The sequence below is a fragment of the Lithobates pipiens genome, unplaced genomic scaffold, assembly GCF_037356315.1.
Source record: "Lithobates pipiens isolate NorthernLeopardFrog02 unplaced genomic scaffold, aLitPip1_a1.2 Scaffold_19, whole genome shotgun sequence".
Lineage (NCBI taxonomy): Eukaryota > Metazoa > Chordata > Amphibia > Anura > Ranidae > Lithobates > Lithobates pipiens.
Window position 1 is genome coordinate 188,857,514 of NW_027507764.1, and position 17,347 is coordinate 188,874,860.

Consider the following 17,347-nt stretch of genomic DNA (forward strand, 5'->3'; position numbering starts at 1 on the left):
AGGACAGTTTAATCAGTTTAATTGTCTAGATCTGCGGAGATCCAAGAATCAGACTAATTTTTTGTTTTACCAAAAGGACCCAAGAAAGGGCAGGCAGCTTCCAAGCTTCCATTGCTAATCGGGTCCATCAATTGGTCATTCAGGCCTGTGGTCTGAAACGTAATGCTTCTCCCTTCAGGGTGAGAGCTCATTCTACCAGGGGTGTAGGAACTTCCCGGGCTTTTCGCCATCAGGTATCTGTGGCTCAGATTTGTAAGGCTGCTACCTGGTCTTCAGTGCATACGTTCACAAAATTTTATCAAGTGGATTTTCGAGCAGCCGTGGGTTGGGCTTTCGGCCGCAGTGTAGTGCAGGCTGCTGTATATGTTCTGATGGCTATTGTTTGGCAGGATGTCTCCTTCCCCTCAAGGCTATTGCTCTGGGATGTCCCAGCAGGTAATGAATATTAGCCTGACTCTGTGTCCCATTATGTACTCAAAGAAAAGGATTTTACAGGTAAGTATGATGAAAAAATCCTATTTTTGAGCAGCAGAAACTGACAGCAAGGGTACAGCTGCCAGAGCAGACTCCCAATATCCTCCATCTATTGGCCCTAACTCATTATCCCATTTTCCCATACACGGCAGGGATGCTGAGTTTTGTGACAATGAAAGTAAAGCCTGGTATACACACTATGAGTTTTTTTTTATCCGTGGAACCCAGGGGGTTAAACACAAATAATCTCACCTCCTGTCCGAGCCACTGTACTAACCATCCAAGGTTAGTACAGCAATCGCCCCCATTGAGCTGTTGTGTTCTGTCAGAGGAGAAATGATCGGGAGGTGGTTGGCTGTTGGTTCTCCAGGCTTCTGTCAGACCAGCTGCCTTGCATAGGGGCCGAATGTCGGCTGGTTTTTATTGAACTGGCCGATGTCATCCGGCATTCGACCGGTGTGTACAGGTCTTTAATGTGATTAAATGCGGGAGATGATACCTTTTATGTTTGTTTTTTTATTATTATTGTATGCACTAAAATTAACTTTAGTGTACATTTTACAAAAAATATTGCATTTGATCAAAATGCACTAATATCATGTGACATAAAAAACGCAACTACCACCATTTTATTCCCCAGGATCTTTGCTTTTAGAAAATAACAAATAAAAATAAAAAAATGAAAAAGGCATTGAGTAGAGTATATTTTAGTTCAGGCTTTGAAATTAATAAATTTTCTTCTTCTTCTTCTTTTAGGGATTGCAATATTGGGGTACAGTGTTGGCTAGAATCAGAGAGGAAATATTTGGGGGTACTTACTATGTTTTAGATTATTGCAAAATTAGCAAATAGAAAAGTGAATAGAATTTTTTGGCGTGATCACTGGGGGAGAAAGGAAGAATAGTGTATACAGTTCTGCAGGCCTCGCTTACAAAAAGATATTGATAAGATAAAACTAGTCCAGAGACGGCAAGAAAAATGATGAAAGGTCTGAGAGATAAAATGTACTAGCAGAGACTTCAGGAAATTAATATATACAGTTTGGAACGGGAGAAATGATTGAAACCTTTAAATGCTGGCGTGAATAAGGTCCAGGAGGACAGTATTTTCAAAATGAAATTTAGATCAAGAACATGGAGACATGGCCTCAGACTAGCAGGAGGAAAGTTCAAAACTAACCCTATACCCTTTTACCGAAAGAGTAGATGCTTGGAATAGATTTCTAGCAGTGGTAGTGAGTCCATTAGCTGTAAGTGGATTCAAACATTTTTGGGACAAATATATATCTATACTCAGACAAAAATGTAAAATAAATGAGGCAGATTTGATTAACCAAGTGAACATTTTGATTCTGAGGTTCTTCTATGTTTATAATCTAATTTAAACACTGAAGGTGCCCTAGTCTGATATTACAAAATGATCTTTAGTGTAATGTTTGAGTCTTTACTATCTTGTTTGATGTGTTTCTCTAACTTTTGCTGTAGCCTTCTCTGAGACTTCTGAGAAAATGTTCCTTTTCATGTGTTGTAGGTGTGCTGGAAATGCAGTGAGAGAGACAGACACAATGGACACATTTGTGGATTCAGCTTGGTACTATTTCAGATATACAGATCCCCATAACTCAGACAGGTAAAAGCTTGTATACCGTTCTTAACAGCCCAATAACTGTACCCCTAGTGATTAGGCTGTTGGACTCACTGATTAAAGCATGTAACCTGATTATTAAAACATTTTGCTGTACCTGCTTATAGCTAAATCCAAGGGCAGATAAATAATTGATCAAGCCAGTCATCCCAGCGTAGGAACCTCCAGGCCATTATATATTAATAGATATGTTCTTCCTTTATATGCAACTATCTGGCTGCTGGCATTTGTCTACACCTGGCCATATTTGTAAAATGTAGGTGTTTGGCATCTTCCATAGGTTTTGTGCAGGACCACAACAAAGGGTGGAATGATGGTTGCCTGCACATGTTCAAGCAAATGGTGATCATGTATGATACTTTTACCCATACCAAGTTTAGCTGGTAGTTGGGCTGTTTGAGTGACTTTTGGCACTAGAGAAAAGCTTGTTGAATAAAAGGTTTGGATCCGATGAATACATTTTATGGTAGTATTTTATTTGATGTAACATATTCATTTAATTAAAAAAAATCTATAAATAAAACTGGATTTAGGCTCAACACACTTAATTGCCCTTATTGTATAGACCCAAATTGTAATTGCACATTACTGGAGTATAAATCATTACCTATCAGTAATGAGTCATATTCTGGTAAGGCACAATTCTAATTTGGGTCCATACAGTAAGAGAAATGAAGTGTGTTGAGTCTTAATCCAGTTTTATTTTTTGACTTTTGATTGAATAGACTTGCGGAAGGCTCCCTCTTCATACAATATTATATATGTTTCATAGACCTGGTAGGATATTTTAAGATAATTTTTATATAACATATTTATTTGAAGTTGAGTTTAAATCAGTTTAAAACTGCAAAGTGACCAAATTATTCATTCATCCATTCTGGCTGTTAAAGTAATGTGTTTGGTTATCCTAAATTGTGCCTAATACGATAAAACGTAATCAGTTTAAACAAGTATCGAATGCATGAATTAAAAACCCCCTTTATTCTAGTTATGTATTCAATAAAATCCATAAATATATATTAAATACAGATAGTAGAAGTTATTGATGCTGACCATAGACAGTTCAAATCTCAGCCGATTCAGCAGGGCAGCCCAAGATTCGAACCATGTATGGGCAGGCTGAATGTAGCAAGTTGATTGATCTGTCAACTTGGGTACAACCAGCCTGCCGGATTTTACTTGCGATTATTGCTAGCAGCTGGTAAAGCCACTAGCGATAATCACTGTCTTCTCCCTTTTGGAGACTACTTCCTCCGCCACCCCACCAGAGGAAGACAATGTCTCAGCAGGAGGGATTCCTGCATCAATACTGACTGTGTTGATGGTGGAATCAAGCAAATTTGTTTTGCTGGAAAGAAATTCGTACTGTGCATGGCCTGCCTTAGTCTGTCTTAGGCAGGGCAGAAGTGTGAACGAGTGATGTTCTTGTCTATTGCTTTGCACAGTGGTGTCAAGATACCAGTGGGAGTGTGCTAATATGAGGAGACAGAAGAAGGATGGCCTCATCAAGGCGCTATTGCTTGTTCATCCCAGACAACGGTTGGAGCAAGTCCTTCTCCAAACTCTACTGAATATGTTTGTGGAGAAAAGTGAGCTCAGGGACCTGGCAACGCTGTCTAGCAGGGCTGCCTGGATCGCAAGGCTTGTTGAACAGAATTATAAATCAGACTATAAATATGTAGATTAGCTGTAATTTAGCTGTTTGACTTCATTTTCACTTTTATTTGAACCTGTGACAACGTTTCCTAACTCATGCTTCATAAAAGGACCTTTCCAAGTTTCTTTGATGCAAAGAGGAAGTTATCCATAATCTGTGTTGGGGATTTTCCAATTTTCTAAAAGAATATGACCAATTTAGAGCACTTTTACTTCTTATGAGTCCCCACTGCCAGTTCAGTAGGGTCTTTTTACTATGGCTAAGGCCCCTTTCACACAGTCGCCTCCATGAAGCAGGATCTACTTGCTCAGTAGGGGATCTCTCCGCTGATCCCTGCTGAGCAGACGGCTGACAGGTCCGTGTCCGCTCTGCTGTGCAGAGCAGACACAGACACGCACACAACTCACTCTTGTCTATGGGGCAATCGGATGGAAACAGACCACCTGTTTGTTTCGATCGGATGCCCTCTGAGCTCATCCTCCAGACAGACAGGGAATAGAAACACCATCCATCTGTTTTTGGAGGACAGGATCAGATCAGATGGCCGCGGGTGTTAGCGGACATGTGTCTGCTGACATATAGAAGAGACTGGAGAGTCTGATCAGCTCTGCCTGATAAATTGACAGGTGGACCTGAAATCAGCTGCAGCATGGGAGTGAGTCAAACTGCATGTGGCCATTTTAAGTTAATCAGGTAACTCTTCCCCAAATGTTCCCCATTGTCTGATATACACAGCTACTACTAACAACTTTATCTCACACTAATTTTATTTTTTATTTTAACCAGTCTTTTTTACAAGCATTGTCGCTTTTTCTTCCACAGGCCGTTTGATAAGTCCTTAGCTGACTTCTGGATGCCCGTTGATTTGTACATTGGAGGGAAAGAGCATGCCGTAATGCACCTATACTATGCGCGTTTCTTCAGCCACTTCTGCCAGTCTCAGGGCATGGTGAAGCACAGGTTAAATATAATTCCTAGGCCATTCTTTCCACAGACTTTCATCAAGCAGATGAGTGATTGCATATCAATTTTCCTCTTGATTCAAGTAGTGTAGCCTGAAAATGAATATCATTCAAAGACTATTCTACTTGCCTGTCTAGCACGCAGAACATTTACATTTTTTCCAAGCTGTTTTTGCATTTGATCAGTATGTCAGTATTTCAAAATCACTCCAGTGACAAAAGTTTTTTATCTGTTGTTAAGAAACAAATGCTGTAGTTTAGGCGAAGGAAGGCAAAAGTATTTTAGATCCAGTTCACACCAGATGCAGTTCCATATGCTTTCTGTACTAAAAATGCATGCACAGTGTTTTCCATGTATTCCAATGGCTCTAGTTTACACCATGCAGTCAGTTTCTAGTGCAGAAACTGACTGCATGGTGGGGACTAGAGCAATTGGAATACATGGAAAACACTGTGCATGCATTTTGCAGATCGCTGGTGCCAAGCAAGTCTGCTTCAGATCTGTCAGTATATCTGTGTACCTGTACGGGCAGGCATATACACTGACAGGAAGAAATCAATGATTTTGTGGTAGTTCATTGAGAACTTCAAGCCAACAACCGCAAAGGATCTGTGTGAATCCAGAGCTGTGTGAATGAATGACAAGGGGGCGGAGCACCACACGGCCACGCTGATTTTAAAAAGTGACAGCTAGTACAGGAAACTTCTTCCTGTACAGCTGCCACGGGTGGAGGGAGCGAGCAGCGGCTGCAGCATTGGGAACGTTGCATGTTTCATACGGGTGTTTCACACTTATCTTGTATTCTTCATGATAGTCCACAAATTGTGGTAGATATTTTCTTCTGTCAAAGCTGGTTTAGCACCATCACATTGATCAAGCAGTATATTTGTGGAACACACAAAGGTTTATCGATTGCTACTTAAAACGTACATCTGGAGTATTAAAGTATTAAAGTATATGCAAACCCAATCAAACCTAGTATAAGCTTTAAAATGATAATGTATTTTCAAAAGTCATAAATCTGTAGCTTTCCCTAAAGTGAGGCTCGTTTTTTTTTTTTTCTTTCTTTAAAATAACAAACATGTTATACTTACCTGCTCTGTGCAGATGGTTTTGCACAGAGCAGCCCGGATCCTCCTCTTCTCGGGTCCCTCTTTGCTGTTCCTGACTCCTCCTCCTATCGAGTGACCCTCAAGCCAGCAGGGACAGGGGACACCCGAGCCGAGTCAGAGCTCAGTGTATCCATTCAGACACAAACCCCCCCCCCCCCGATTGGCTGACTGATTTTGATTGACAACCGTGGGAGCCAGTGGCACTGCTGCTGTGTCTCAGCCAATCAGGAGGAGTCTCTTGGATAGCTAAGACACTCGTGGACATCGCTGGATAGAGATGGGGCTCAGGTAAGTAATTAGGGGGTGCTGGGAACACTGCTACACACAGAATTGTTTTCTATCTTAATGCATAGAATGCATTAAGATAAAAAAACCTTCTGCCTTTACAACTCCTTTAAACGTAATACCTGGTCACCCTGCCATGAAGGTCCTTATTCAGGCACTTCCTGTTATAGGGTGACCCCATTCTGTCCTTGTCTACCAATTGCTCTCCTGCATTGTCATCCAGTCACACAGGCTTCTGATAGAGGCTAAAAGTGACTGCTTTTACCCACATTACACAAGCATTGTCCACTATTGTCACAATCAGGAAACCTACCCTAAGAAATGTCATGCAGTCATTGCTGGAGTACATGCATGTTGACAGGATATGGCTACAAAGAGGCTGTAGAAAATCAGCAGCACTGAGATGCAACAAACGAGGGAAAAACCAGTTTAAGATACACAGTGCTTCTGCAGACTCATGTTTTTTTTTTAATTGTCCTGAAACAGAATTATCTAGCTCCAGCATGCTTTAAATAATTTGATAAAGTAGTCTTTTCATTTCATGGTTTGGGATGACTTTTGTGTGTCAGCACCATTGTAGAGAGCTGCTTACCATGAGGTATAGAATTGTTGGAAAACATTAGAAAATATAAATTAATTAGAAACATAGCCATCTTAACATAAGATATAATGAAAGCTACAGGTGAATGGGAATGAATCCATCTTTTGTCTATATTATTTTATATATTTTAACTCCTTCAGATCTGCGCTATATCCGAATGATGGCTACAGTGCGGATCTACATTGCCGGGAGGCCGTCAGTAGACGTCATCCCATTTCCACGTTCCCCGCTTGCTGTGATCACTGAGTCAATGAGATTTGGTTGATCACAGATCGGAGTAAGGGGCTGATCCTGGCCCCTTACCACGTGATCAGCTGTCAGCCATTGACAGCTGATCACACTGACGCGAGGAGAGAAAAAAAGCCGATTACCGGCTTCAGTGCAATTTTCCTAAAAGAGGAAGAGGCAAAACTGCCTCCTCTGTGCCCACCAGTACCACCTACCAGTGCCCCTTACCACGTGATCAGCTGTCAGCCAATGACAGCTGATCACGTGATGTGAACAGAAGATCGTTAATCTTTTTTTTTTTTTTCTCCTCAAGCTGGCGTGAGGAGAAAAAAAAGCCGATTACCGACTTCAGTGCAATTGACATCGGTCCCGAAGAGGAAGAGGCAAAACAACCTCATCTGTGCCCACCAATACCACCTTCCAGTGCCACCTGCCAGTGCCCACAGTGCCACCTGCCAGTGCCCACACAGTGCCACGAATCAGTGCATAAGTGCCAGTAATCAGTGCCACCTATCAATGCCCACGAGTGACACCTACCAGTGGTGCCCATCAGTGTCTCATCAGTGCCATCTAGCAGTGCTGCCTATCAGTGTCACATACCGGTACCGACCATTGCCCATCACTGCCAACTATCAGTGCCCACCACTGCCACCCATCAGTGCCACCTATTAGTGCCCTTCAGTGCCACCTGTCAATGCCCTTCAGTGCTACCCATCAGTGCCCACCAATGCCACCCATCAGTGCCCACCAATGCCACCCATCAGTGCCCACCGGCGCCACCTCAGTGCCGCCTATTAGTGCTGCCTATTAGTGCCCATCAATGCAGCCTATCGGTGCCCATCAGTGCAGCCTCATCAGTGTACATCAATGAAGGTGAAAAATTACCTGATTGCAAAATTTATTAACAAAATATAAAATTATTTTGTATTTTTTTTTTTTTTTTTAGTTTCTGTATTTTTAAATTTGTTTTACAAAAAATAAAAAACCCAGAGGTGATCAAATACCACCAAAAGAAAGCTCTAATTGTGGGGTAAAAAATGATAAAAGTTTCATTTGGGTACAGTGTTGTATGAGTGCCCAATTTTCGTTCAAAGAGTGTCAGCGTTAAAAGCTGAAAATTGGTCTGGGCAGGAGGGGGGTTTAGGTGCCCAGTAAGCAAGTGGTTAATACTTAGTGTGCTTCCCGATTGAATTATTAAACTCTGTCTGTTGATATGAATCATCCAAAAAGATTTAGGGAGCATTGTGTGTGTTAATAGAGATGGGCTTAGCAGGAACCATTTCCTAGTATTTTCATTGTAATACATTTTCGGAGTAAGAGGGAAACTCATTACGTATGAATGCTCTGAGTGCTTCTGTCATCTTATTTAAAGAGCTGAAAACTGTCATGCAGAACCTTTACCAATTCATTTTATGTTCAAAATAAATTATGCGCAAATCTCCTGCCCAGAGACACGCTGCTTGACAGATACTGTGAAACATTTAACATAACGCATTTTCCATATAGTCAAAGGGAAATTAAGATTCAGAGTATTTTCAGTGATGTGTTTATTTGCTTGCTGTTCTTAGTTTTAATTTTGTATTTTATAAAGAGATTTGTAGATTATCCACAAGAGCTGGATTTCTGTTCCTGCAGAAACTCATCTAACAACTGTATATATCAGATACCAAGGGAGTGCTTTGTATTCTGTGAGCCAGATCTGACCGACACTTGAAAGATGAAACACAGCGATTGTGTAGCACTATCAGTAGAAGGAAGCAGATCCTTCATATGGAGGAGAAAATATGGCTGCCTCCTATTTACAAATATAATTACACTTTTTTTTATTAACATTGAGCTTAATACTTCCTGCTAAAAAAAATAAAAAAAAGTCCCCAAAAAACAGACTATTGTTTCCCTTTATCAATACATATTGACCTTATTAATAAAAAAGAACTGCCCATAGCGACCACTAAATTATTTCTATGTTTTCTGGTACAGTTTAAAGTGATTCTAAAGGCAGACGTTTTTTTATCCTAATGCACTTAATGCGCTTTACGAGTGTTAAATAGTTAGCAAGCTTGAATAAAGACACCAGTCCATCCAGATCAACCTGAGTGAGTGTCTACAATTGTCCCTATCCCTGTACATTGCACACTCACATCAGTCCTTACCCTCAAGGATCCAACAATACAAGGTCCCCATTCATATACTAGGGCCAATTTGGGACAGAAGTCAATTAACCTACCTGCATGTCTTTGGAGTGTGGGAGGAAACCGGAGTACCCGGAGGAAACCCACGCAGGCCCAGGGAGAACATGCAAACTCCAGGCAGGTAGTGTCGTGGTTGGGATTCAAACCAGCGACCCTTTTTACTGCTAGGTGAGAGTGCTAACCACTACACCAGTGTGCCGCCCTGATGTGTACACCTCTCCTACCGCGCTGTAAAGATGCTGCTTGTAGGACTTTTTTTTACCAACCTGCAAGCGCACCGCTCCAGTGTGAAAGCACTCGGGCTTTCACACTGGAGTGAGAGGAGAGGCTCTTTACAGGCACTACTTTTAGTGCTATAGCGCCTGTAAAGCGCCTCAGTGTGGAAGCATCCTTAGTAGCAGCAATATCCTTGCCTATGAATCCTTTTTTTGTGCAAAGCAAAGATGATTGCACATGTTTTTTTGCAGATAACCATGGTTAACAGAGGAAGAACAATGATTTTCAAGCACCACCCTCCTTCTAAGGCCCCTTTCACACTGAGGCGCTTCTAAACTGCCAATAAAACACTGAGCGCTTTTGCTGCGTTTTTTTAAGGCGCTTTTGAAGAGATTTGTTTGGGTGCTCTTGAGCTTTTAAAGAGCTTTTGAGGTGCTACCCATTCATTTCAGTGGAGAGAGGCATTTTGTAAGGCTCTTTTTTAGCACTCCAAAGATGCTGCTTGCAGGATTTTTTTCACAGCCCACTGCCCCAGTGTGAAAGCGTGTGGAAATCGGTTTTTGTGAGCTTTTCAGGTGCTTTTTATTTGTGCAAAAGAACCTAGTGTGTGAAAGGGGCCAAAAGCTCCCAGTCTGTTAAAAAAAAGCAGCATCTTTGGAGCAGTGTATACACCGCTCCTGCCCATTGAAATGAATGGGCAGCACTGATGGCAAAGCGCCACTGCAGCGGCGCTTTGCGGGTCATTTCAACCCTTTTTCTGCCCCTTTGGTTAAAATGACGAGGGGGTTAAATGGGGGGGCCGAAAACCTCTGCAAAAACGACGGCAAGGCGCCGCTAAAAATAGTAGAGTTTTACTGTCAGTGCCATCCGCTCCAGTGTGAAAGCAGCCTAACTCAATCAGCATTACAGAGTGATTTCCAGCCATGTCCTCATCACCTGTGTTAATGAGAGAATCACTGACATGATGTCAGCTGGTCCGTTTGTGCTGGGGCTGAAATGCAGTGGAAATGGGTTTTTTTTGGGGCTAAGTTAATTTTCATGGTAAAAAGGGACTTTGCAATTAATTGCAATTCATCTGATCACTCTTTATAACTTTGTAGAGTATATGCAAATTTCCATCATAAAAACTGAGGCAGTAGACTTTGTGAAAATTATTCTTTGCGTCATTCTAAAAACTTTTGGCTAGGGCAATTTGAATTATTGATTTATTTTTATCAATTTACAATATGCAAAGTGAGCGAACAGAGGAAAATATAAATCAAATCAATATTTGGTTTGTGTGACTACCCTTTTGCTTCAAACCAACATAGGTTCTTCTAGGTACACTTGCACACAGTTTTGAAATGAACTGGATAGGAAGGTTATTCCAGATACCTTGGGGAACTAACCACATATCTTCTGTGAATGTAGACTGCTTCAAATCCTTCTGTTTCTTCGCGTAATCCCAGACAGATTTGATGAGGTTGAGCTCAGGGCTGCGTGGGGGCCAAACCATCACTTCCGGGACTCCTTGGTCTACTTTACGCTGAGGATAGTTCAGATAGTTCTTAATGACAGTGGCTATATGTTTGGGTTCCTTGCCCTGCTGCAGAATAAATTTGGAGCCACTCACAGGCCTCCCTGATGGTATGCCATGATGGATAAGAAATTCACCTGTATTTCTCAGCATTAAGGACACCATTGATCGGGCAACGTTGAGGACTGTAGACGCAGTGGTGGACCTAGGAAACTTAACGCAGCTCTTCCCTTTGCTTTGGAAGATGTACAGCAGTGCCATCAGCACAGAACTGGTGGAAACCAGTGAGACCCAGGTACACCCATCCACTGTTCAAAAAAAGTCTAGGCAGAATTGGTCTTCATGAAATAATCGCGGCCAAAAAGCCAGGCCTTTGATGTAGAAACAAGACTAAGCAACTCAACTATACACTAAAACATACAGTCAGGTCCATAAATATCACTGATGAGGTGGTATGCTTTGGATCATGAGCAGTTCCTTTCCTTCCCCATACTCTTCTCTTCCCATCACTCTGGTACAAGTTGATCTTAGTCTCATCTGTCCATAGAATGTTGTTCCAGAACTGTGAAGGCTTTTTTAGATGTTTGGCAAACTCTAATCTGGCCTTCCTGTTTCTGAGGCTGTTGTGAAGGGTGTTTTCTTCACCAGGGAAAGAATTCTTAGGTCATCCACCCTAGTTGTTTTCCGCGGCTTTCCAGGTCTTTTGGTGTTGCTGAGCTCACCAGTGCATTCATTCTTTTTAAGGATATTCCAAACAGTTGATTTGGCCACACTCAATGTTTTTGCTATCTCTCTGATGGTTTTTTTTCAGCCTAATGATGGCTTGCTTCAGTGATAGTAAGAGCTCTTTGGATCTCATATTGAGAGTTGACAGCAACAGATTCCAAATGCAAAACTTCACACTTGAAATGAACTCTGGACCTTTTATCTGCTCCTTGTAAATGGGATAATGAGGCAATAACACACACCTGGCCATGGAACAACTGAGCACCCAATTGTCCCATTACTTTTGGTCCCTTAAAAAGTAGGAGGCACATATACATATACAAACTGTTGTAATTCCTACAATGTTCACCTGATTTGGTTGTAAATACCCTCAAATTAAAGCTGAAAGTCTGTAGTTAAAGAATTGTTCGTTTCATTTCAAATCCATTGTGGTGGTGTATAGAGCCAAAAAGATTAGAATTGTGTCCATGTCCAAATATTTGTGCACCTGGCTGTAGGAACAGGAATGCAGAAAAATGGCAGCAGGTGCTTGTTTGCCAAAGGGCTGGAGAGTGGTACAATAATAAGTATCTGCAGGTAACAGTGAAAAATTGTGGAGGTTCCCTGCATGTTTGGTGCTGCATTTCTGCAAATGGCGTTGAAGTTTTGATCAGAATCAATGGTATCCTCAGTTCTGAGAAATACAGGCGGATACTTATCAATCTTGTCATAGCATCAGGGAGGAATGTGATTTGCCCCAAATGAATTCTGCAGTAAGACAATGACCCCAAACATATAGCCAATGTCGTTAAGAACTATCTTCAGCATAAAGAACAACAAAGAGCCCTGGAATTGATGGTTTGGCAGAGTGCTGATCGGAAAACCTTTTTCAGTGATGCTCCTTTGTCTTTCCCTGCCAAGGATGTAAGGCTTATGTTCAAACAGACCTGCTTTCATCTGGCCAGCTCAGTAAAGGGTCGTACACACAGGCTGAATGTCAGCCGATTTATATTGAACCGACCGATGCTGCCCAATATTTTATCGGTGTGTACGGCCCTTTACTGAGCTGGCCAGCTGAAAGCTGGTCTGTTTGAACATAGGCCATACATCCTTGGCAGGGAAAGAGTTAAAAGAGAAGTATGGGAATCAGAAAAACAAAAATCGTACTCACCTAGATGGCTGCAGCACTGATCCCAGCTGTAGCTGTCCGCCACTGCCTCTAAGACCAAGAACTGAGCAATCAAATGTTGCTAATCGCTCAGTTCTCTGTCTTCAGCCTGCAGTGAGCTGGAAACTGTCAGTCTCTGGCTCTTTCCTATTCCAGCGCTCACTGGAGTGGGTAGGATCGGCTGGCTGAGGCTCTCAGCAGCTTACTGAGAAGCTGAGTCAGCTGCCGGTCCAGGCTTTTGGGTGGATCCTGACCATATGGTCAGGATATTTTCATAACCTGGACCAGTTCTCTGACGTCAGCCAACAGCAAGCTGGGTCACAGGATTTCAGAAAGAACATCACTCCTGTGACCCACAGGAGAAGTATAGCCAAAAATGTCCCCCCGTTCCTGCTTATTTAATATTCTTTAGTCTATCTTGTCCTCACAGATTGAGTTTCTTAGGACAGATTTTTTATTTGCTACCAAAGTCGAATAAATGTGATATTATACAAGTAAAAGGCGCAAAAAATCTAAAACAGTATATATCCTATAGGTGTTTTGTGCTGGATGATATATATGCACAAAGTCCAAAGTCTCTATGATAGTTTAAGGAGATATAATAATCTTTTGAATTAATTGTTATTTAACCACTTTAGGACTGCCGCATGTAATTATACGTCGGCGCAATGGCACGGACAGGCCGATCGGACCCCCTTCTGCTGGCTGCAGTGGTCCGTTTCGCTTCAGGAGCGATCCGGGATGAGGGGATGGCCGTTGGTTTCTGGCCATCCCCTCTCGATCGCTCCTGGCGAATGAGAAGCTTCCCCTGCCTGTGTAGTGTAAACACAGGCAGGAGGAAGTGATGTCACTCTCCTTGGGGTGGTCTTTTTGACTGGACGGCGAGGAGAGAAAACATCCTAGTAAGTGCACCAACACTACACTGACATGTAGGTACACATAGGCACACTTTAACCCCCAGTCACCCCCTGATCGCCCTCCCAGTCACAGTGTCACTGATTGCAGTGATCATTTATTTACTGATTACTGCATTTAGTGTCAGTTGTGACTAAAAACTGTCAGGGCAGTTAGTGTTAGGTCCAGGGTAGCCCCCTACCCCCCCCCCATAAAGGTTTAACCCCCTGATTGCCCCCCAGGCAACCCTTTCACCCCCTTTTGCCTGTGTCACTAAGCAATCATTTTTCTGAACGCTGCATTAGTGTCACTGGTGCCGCTAGGTAGCTAGTTATTTTTTTAGGTTCACGCCAGGTTTTTATAGTGTTAGGTACCCCCATATACTACCTAATAAAGGTTTTAACCCCCTAATTGCCCCTAGAGTTAACCCTTTCACCGGCGATCACCGTATAAGTGTCACTGGTGATGCTGGTTAGCCAGTTAGTTATTTAGGTTCCCCGTCAGGTTTTTATATAGCGTCAGGGACCCCCATATACTACCTAATAAAGGTTTTAACCCCCTGATTGCCCCTAGTTAACCCTTCCACCAGTGATCACGTATAAGTGTTACGGGTGACACTGGTTAGTTAGTTTGCTTTTTATAGCATCAGGGCACCCACCATTTATTACCCAATAAAGGTTTAACCCCCTGATCACCAGGCGGGTGATATCAATTAGGTTTTAGGGTCAGATAGGGTCTGCGTCGCCCCAGGCAGCGCTAGGTTAGTGCCAGTACCGCTAACACCCACGTGCAAAGCATACACCTCCCGTAGTGGTATAGTATCTGAACAGATCCATATCTGATCTGATCAGATCTATACTAGCGTCCCCAGCAGTTTAGGGTTCCAAAAAAATGCATTGTTAGCTGGATCAGCCCAGATACCTGCTAGCACCTGCGTTTTGCCCCTCCGCCCAGCTCACCCAAGTGCAGTATCGATCGATCACTGTCACTTACAAAACACTAAACACATAACTGCAGTGTTCGCAGAGTCAGGCCTGATCCCTGCCATCGCTAACCGTTTTTTTGGTAGCGCTTTATATTTAAATCCTGAAGGCGGTGCTTGGTTTTCGGGGTCCCGTATGTGGCTAGGCTACACATGTGGTATCCCCGTACTCAGTAGAAGCAGCAGAATATATTTTGGGGTGCAATTCCACTTATAACTATGGCATGTGTGAGCAATATATCATTTAGTGACAACATTTTGTAAACTTTTTTTTTTTTTTTTGTCATTATTCAATCACTTGGGACAAAAAAAAAATATTCAATGTGCTCAACATGCCTCTCAGCAATTTCCTTGGGGTGTATACTTTCCAAAATGGGGTCATTTGGGGGGGGGGGGGGGTTCTACTGCCCTGCTATTTTAGCACCTCAAGAATTGAGATAGGCAGTCATAAATTAAAAGCTGTGTAAATTCCAGAAAATGTACTCTAGATTGTAGACGCTATAACTTTTGCGCAAACCAATAAATATACGCTTATTGACATTTTTTTTACTAAAGACATGTGGCTGAATAAATTTTGCCCTAAATGTATGACTAAAATTGAGTTTATTCGATTTTTCTTATAACAAAAAGTAGAAAATATATTTTTTTCTCAAAATTTTCGGACTTTTTCCATTGATATCGTAAAAAATAAAAATCGCAGAGGCAATCAAATACCATCAAAAGAAAGCTCTATTTGTGGGAAGAAAAGGACGCAAATTTCGTTTGGGTACAACATTGCATGACCGCGCAATTACCAGTTAAAGCAGTGCAGTGCGAAATTGTAAAAAGACCTCTGGTCCTTAGGCTGAAAATTGGTCCGGGGCTAAAGTGGTTAAAGGGAGAATGGGGAGAAGGAAGGGGAGGGGTAGGGATAATCCACTCTCAGGGCTGCCATCTCAGAGGAACTTTCCCTCTTACTCTTACTTTTAAATAAATGTTATACTGTGTTGTATCAATTCACAGCACACACATTAAATTAGAGAAGCGCTTTCATGTACAAGATTTGCAGTTTAAAAACAAAACATACAGGTCAGGGTAAAGTTGATTGTGTAGCATTCATCTTATCTAATTCATTGAAATGTATGAGAGCTCTGCTTGCGTTTATTTAGCCTTAGTAACTGAGCACCTCTATGCGATATTGATTTCTTAATGTTCCTATTTCTTGTTACAGGGAACCCTTCAAGAAACTCTTGGTACAAGGCCTCATCAAAGGACAAACATATACAGTCGCATCCTCAGGAAGATATTTGAAGAGAAATGAAGTTGATCTTAGTGGTAATTGTCTGACTAAAAATCTCGAGTAAGGCCGCGTACAAACGGGCGGATTGTCTGGCCAACTAAGTTCGTCAGACAATCCGACAGACAGTCCGTCCTACTTTTGAATGAACGGACTTGACCACACACGATGAACAGACAGTCCGCTGAAAGCTTGCGCGATGACGTGTACAGCACGTACGACGGGACTAGAAATACGACGTCCAATACACTGCAATGCAACCTTCGGCCGTGTAAATCCTTTCTGAGCATGCGCCATACTTAGTCCGTCCAACTTGACTACTCACGAGCGGACTGTCCGCTGAAACCAAGTTTGGACGGACTGTATTACGGAAATTCCGAAAGACTTAGTCCGCCAGACTGTCCGCTGAAAAAGTCCGCTGAAGCCCACACACGAGCGGATTGTCCGCTGAAACACGTTTCAGCGGACTAAGTTGGACGGACAATCCTCTCGTGTGTACGCGGCCTAAATGTTTTGCCTATCAACAGAAAATGAGACATGACATAATAGACTTACTTGGAGGCAGCAGATTGTCTTCATAAAAGCCATGGAGCTCTCCTAATTTTCAGCTTTGCTTGCAGTAAACCCTGCTTATTCATTTATTAATCTGTTTTGGGGATAGATAAAAGGTATAATGCTCCTTGGGGTTAGTAAAGGGGAAACCCGGTCCTGCTCACTATATTTTAGGCCAGCCTTCCCTCTTGGCAATTTTTTCAAATGTAATCAGAAATTCCTTTGGGTCATCATCAGCAGTCAACTTGTACAGAAAGTGACGTCTATGGATGACTGAAAAGCTGCCGATAACATCTGTGGCTTTTATATAAGACTTCTATGCAAGGGTTTGCACCACCTCTGTCAATGCCTTTCTGTCTGTTTTCTCAGCAATTGCTAACTTTTTAACCAGTTTTCACCCACGCTATAGCGTAAAGACTGCTACAGCGCATGCTTACATTGCTGGGAGGGAGTCCATGGACATGATCGCTCTGCCCACCCACGTGAGTGGGTGGCGTACTCTGTGATTGCTGCGTCCTTAGGACACAGCCAATCACAGCAGCCCTTTACCACGTGATCAGCTGTGTCCAATGAATGTAAACACAAGCCGGTTCTCAGCATTCCTTTCCTCATGCTGACAGCGTGAGGAGAGGAGAGCCTACAACTGGCTTGTGTGAAAGGGACATCTACACCAAGGATCCTCAAACTACAGCCCTCCAGCTGTTGCGAAACTACACATCCCATGAGGCATTGTAAAACTCTGACATTCACAGACATGACTAGGCATGATGGGAATGGGAATTGTAGTTCCTGAACAACTGGAGGGCCATAGTTTGAAGACCCCTGCCCTACATTGATTATCAGTGTCCTGATTATTAGTGCAGTCCCAACAGTGCCCACCTG

The 17,347-nt window shown here is 42.4% G+C and overlaps 1 protein-coding gene across 2 annotated transcripts in view; it reads left to right on the forward strand.

Annotated features, from left to right (window-relative positions):
* Nucleotides 1-17,347, forward strand: part of LARS2 (leucyl-tRNA synthetase 2, mitochondrial) — a 319,881-nt gene that overhangs the window by 244,454 nt on the left and 58,080 nt on the right. For both annotated transcript variants that reach the window (XM_077491589.1, XM_077491590.1), the window contains exons 13-15: nt 2,005-2,103; nt 4,598-4,735; nt 15,848-15,951. In XM_077491589.1, the coding sequence (XP_077347715.1) occupies nt 2,005-2,103; nt 4,598-4,735; nt 15,848-15,951 (341 nt within the window). The remainder of the gene's footprint in view (nt 1-2,004; nt 2,104-4,597; nt 4,736-15,847; nt 15,952-17,347) is intronic.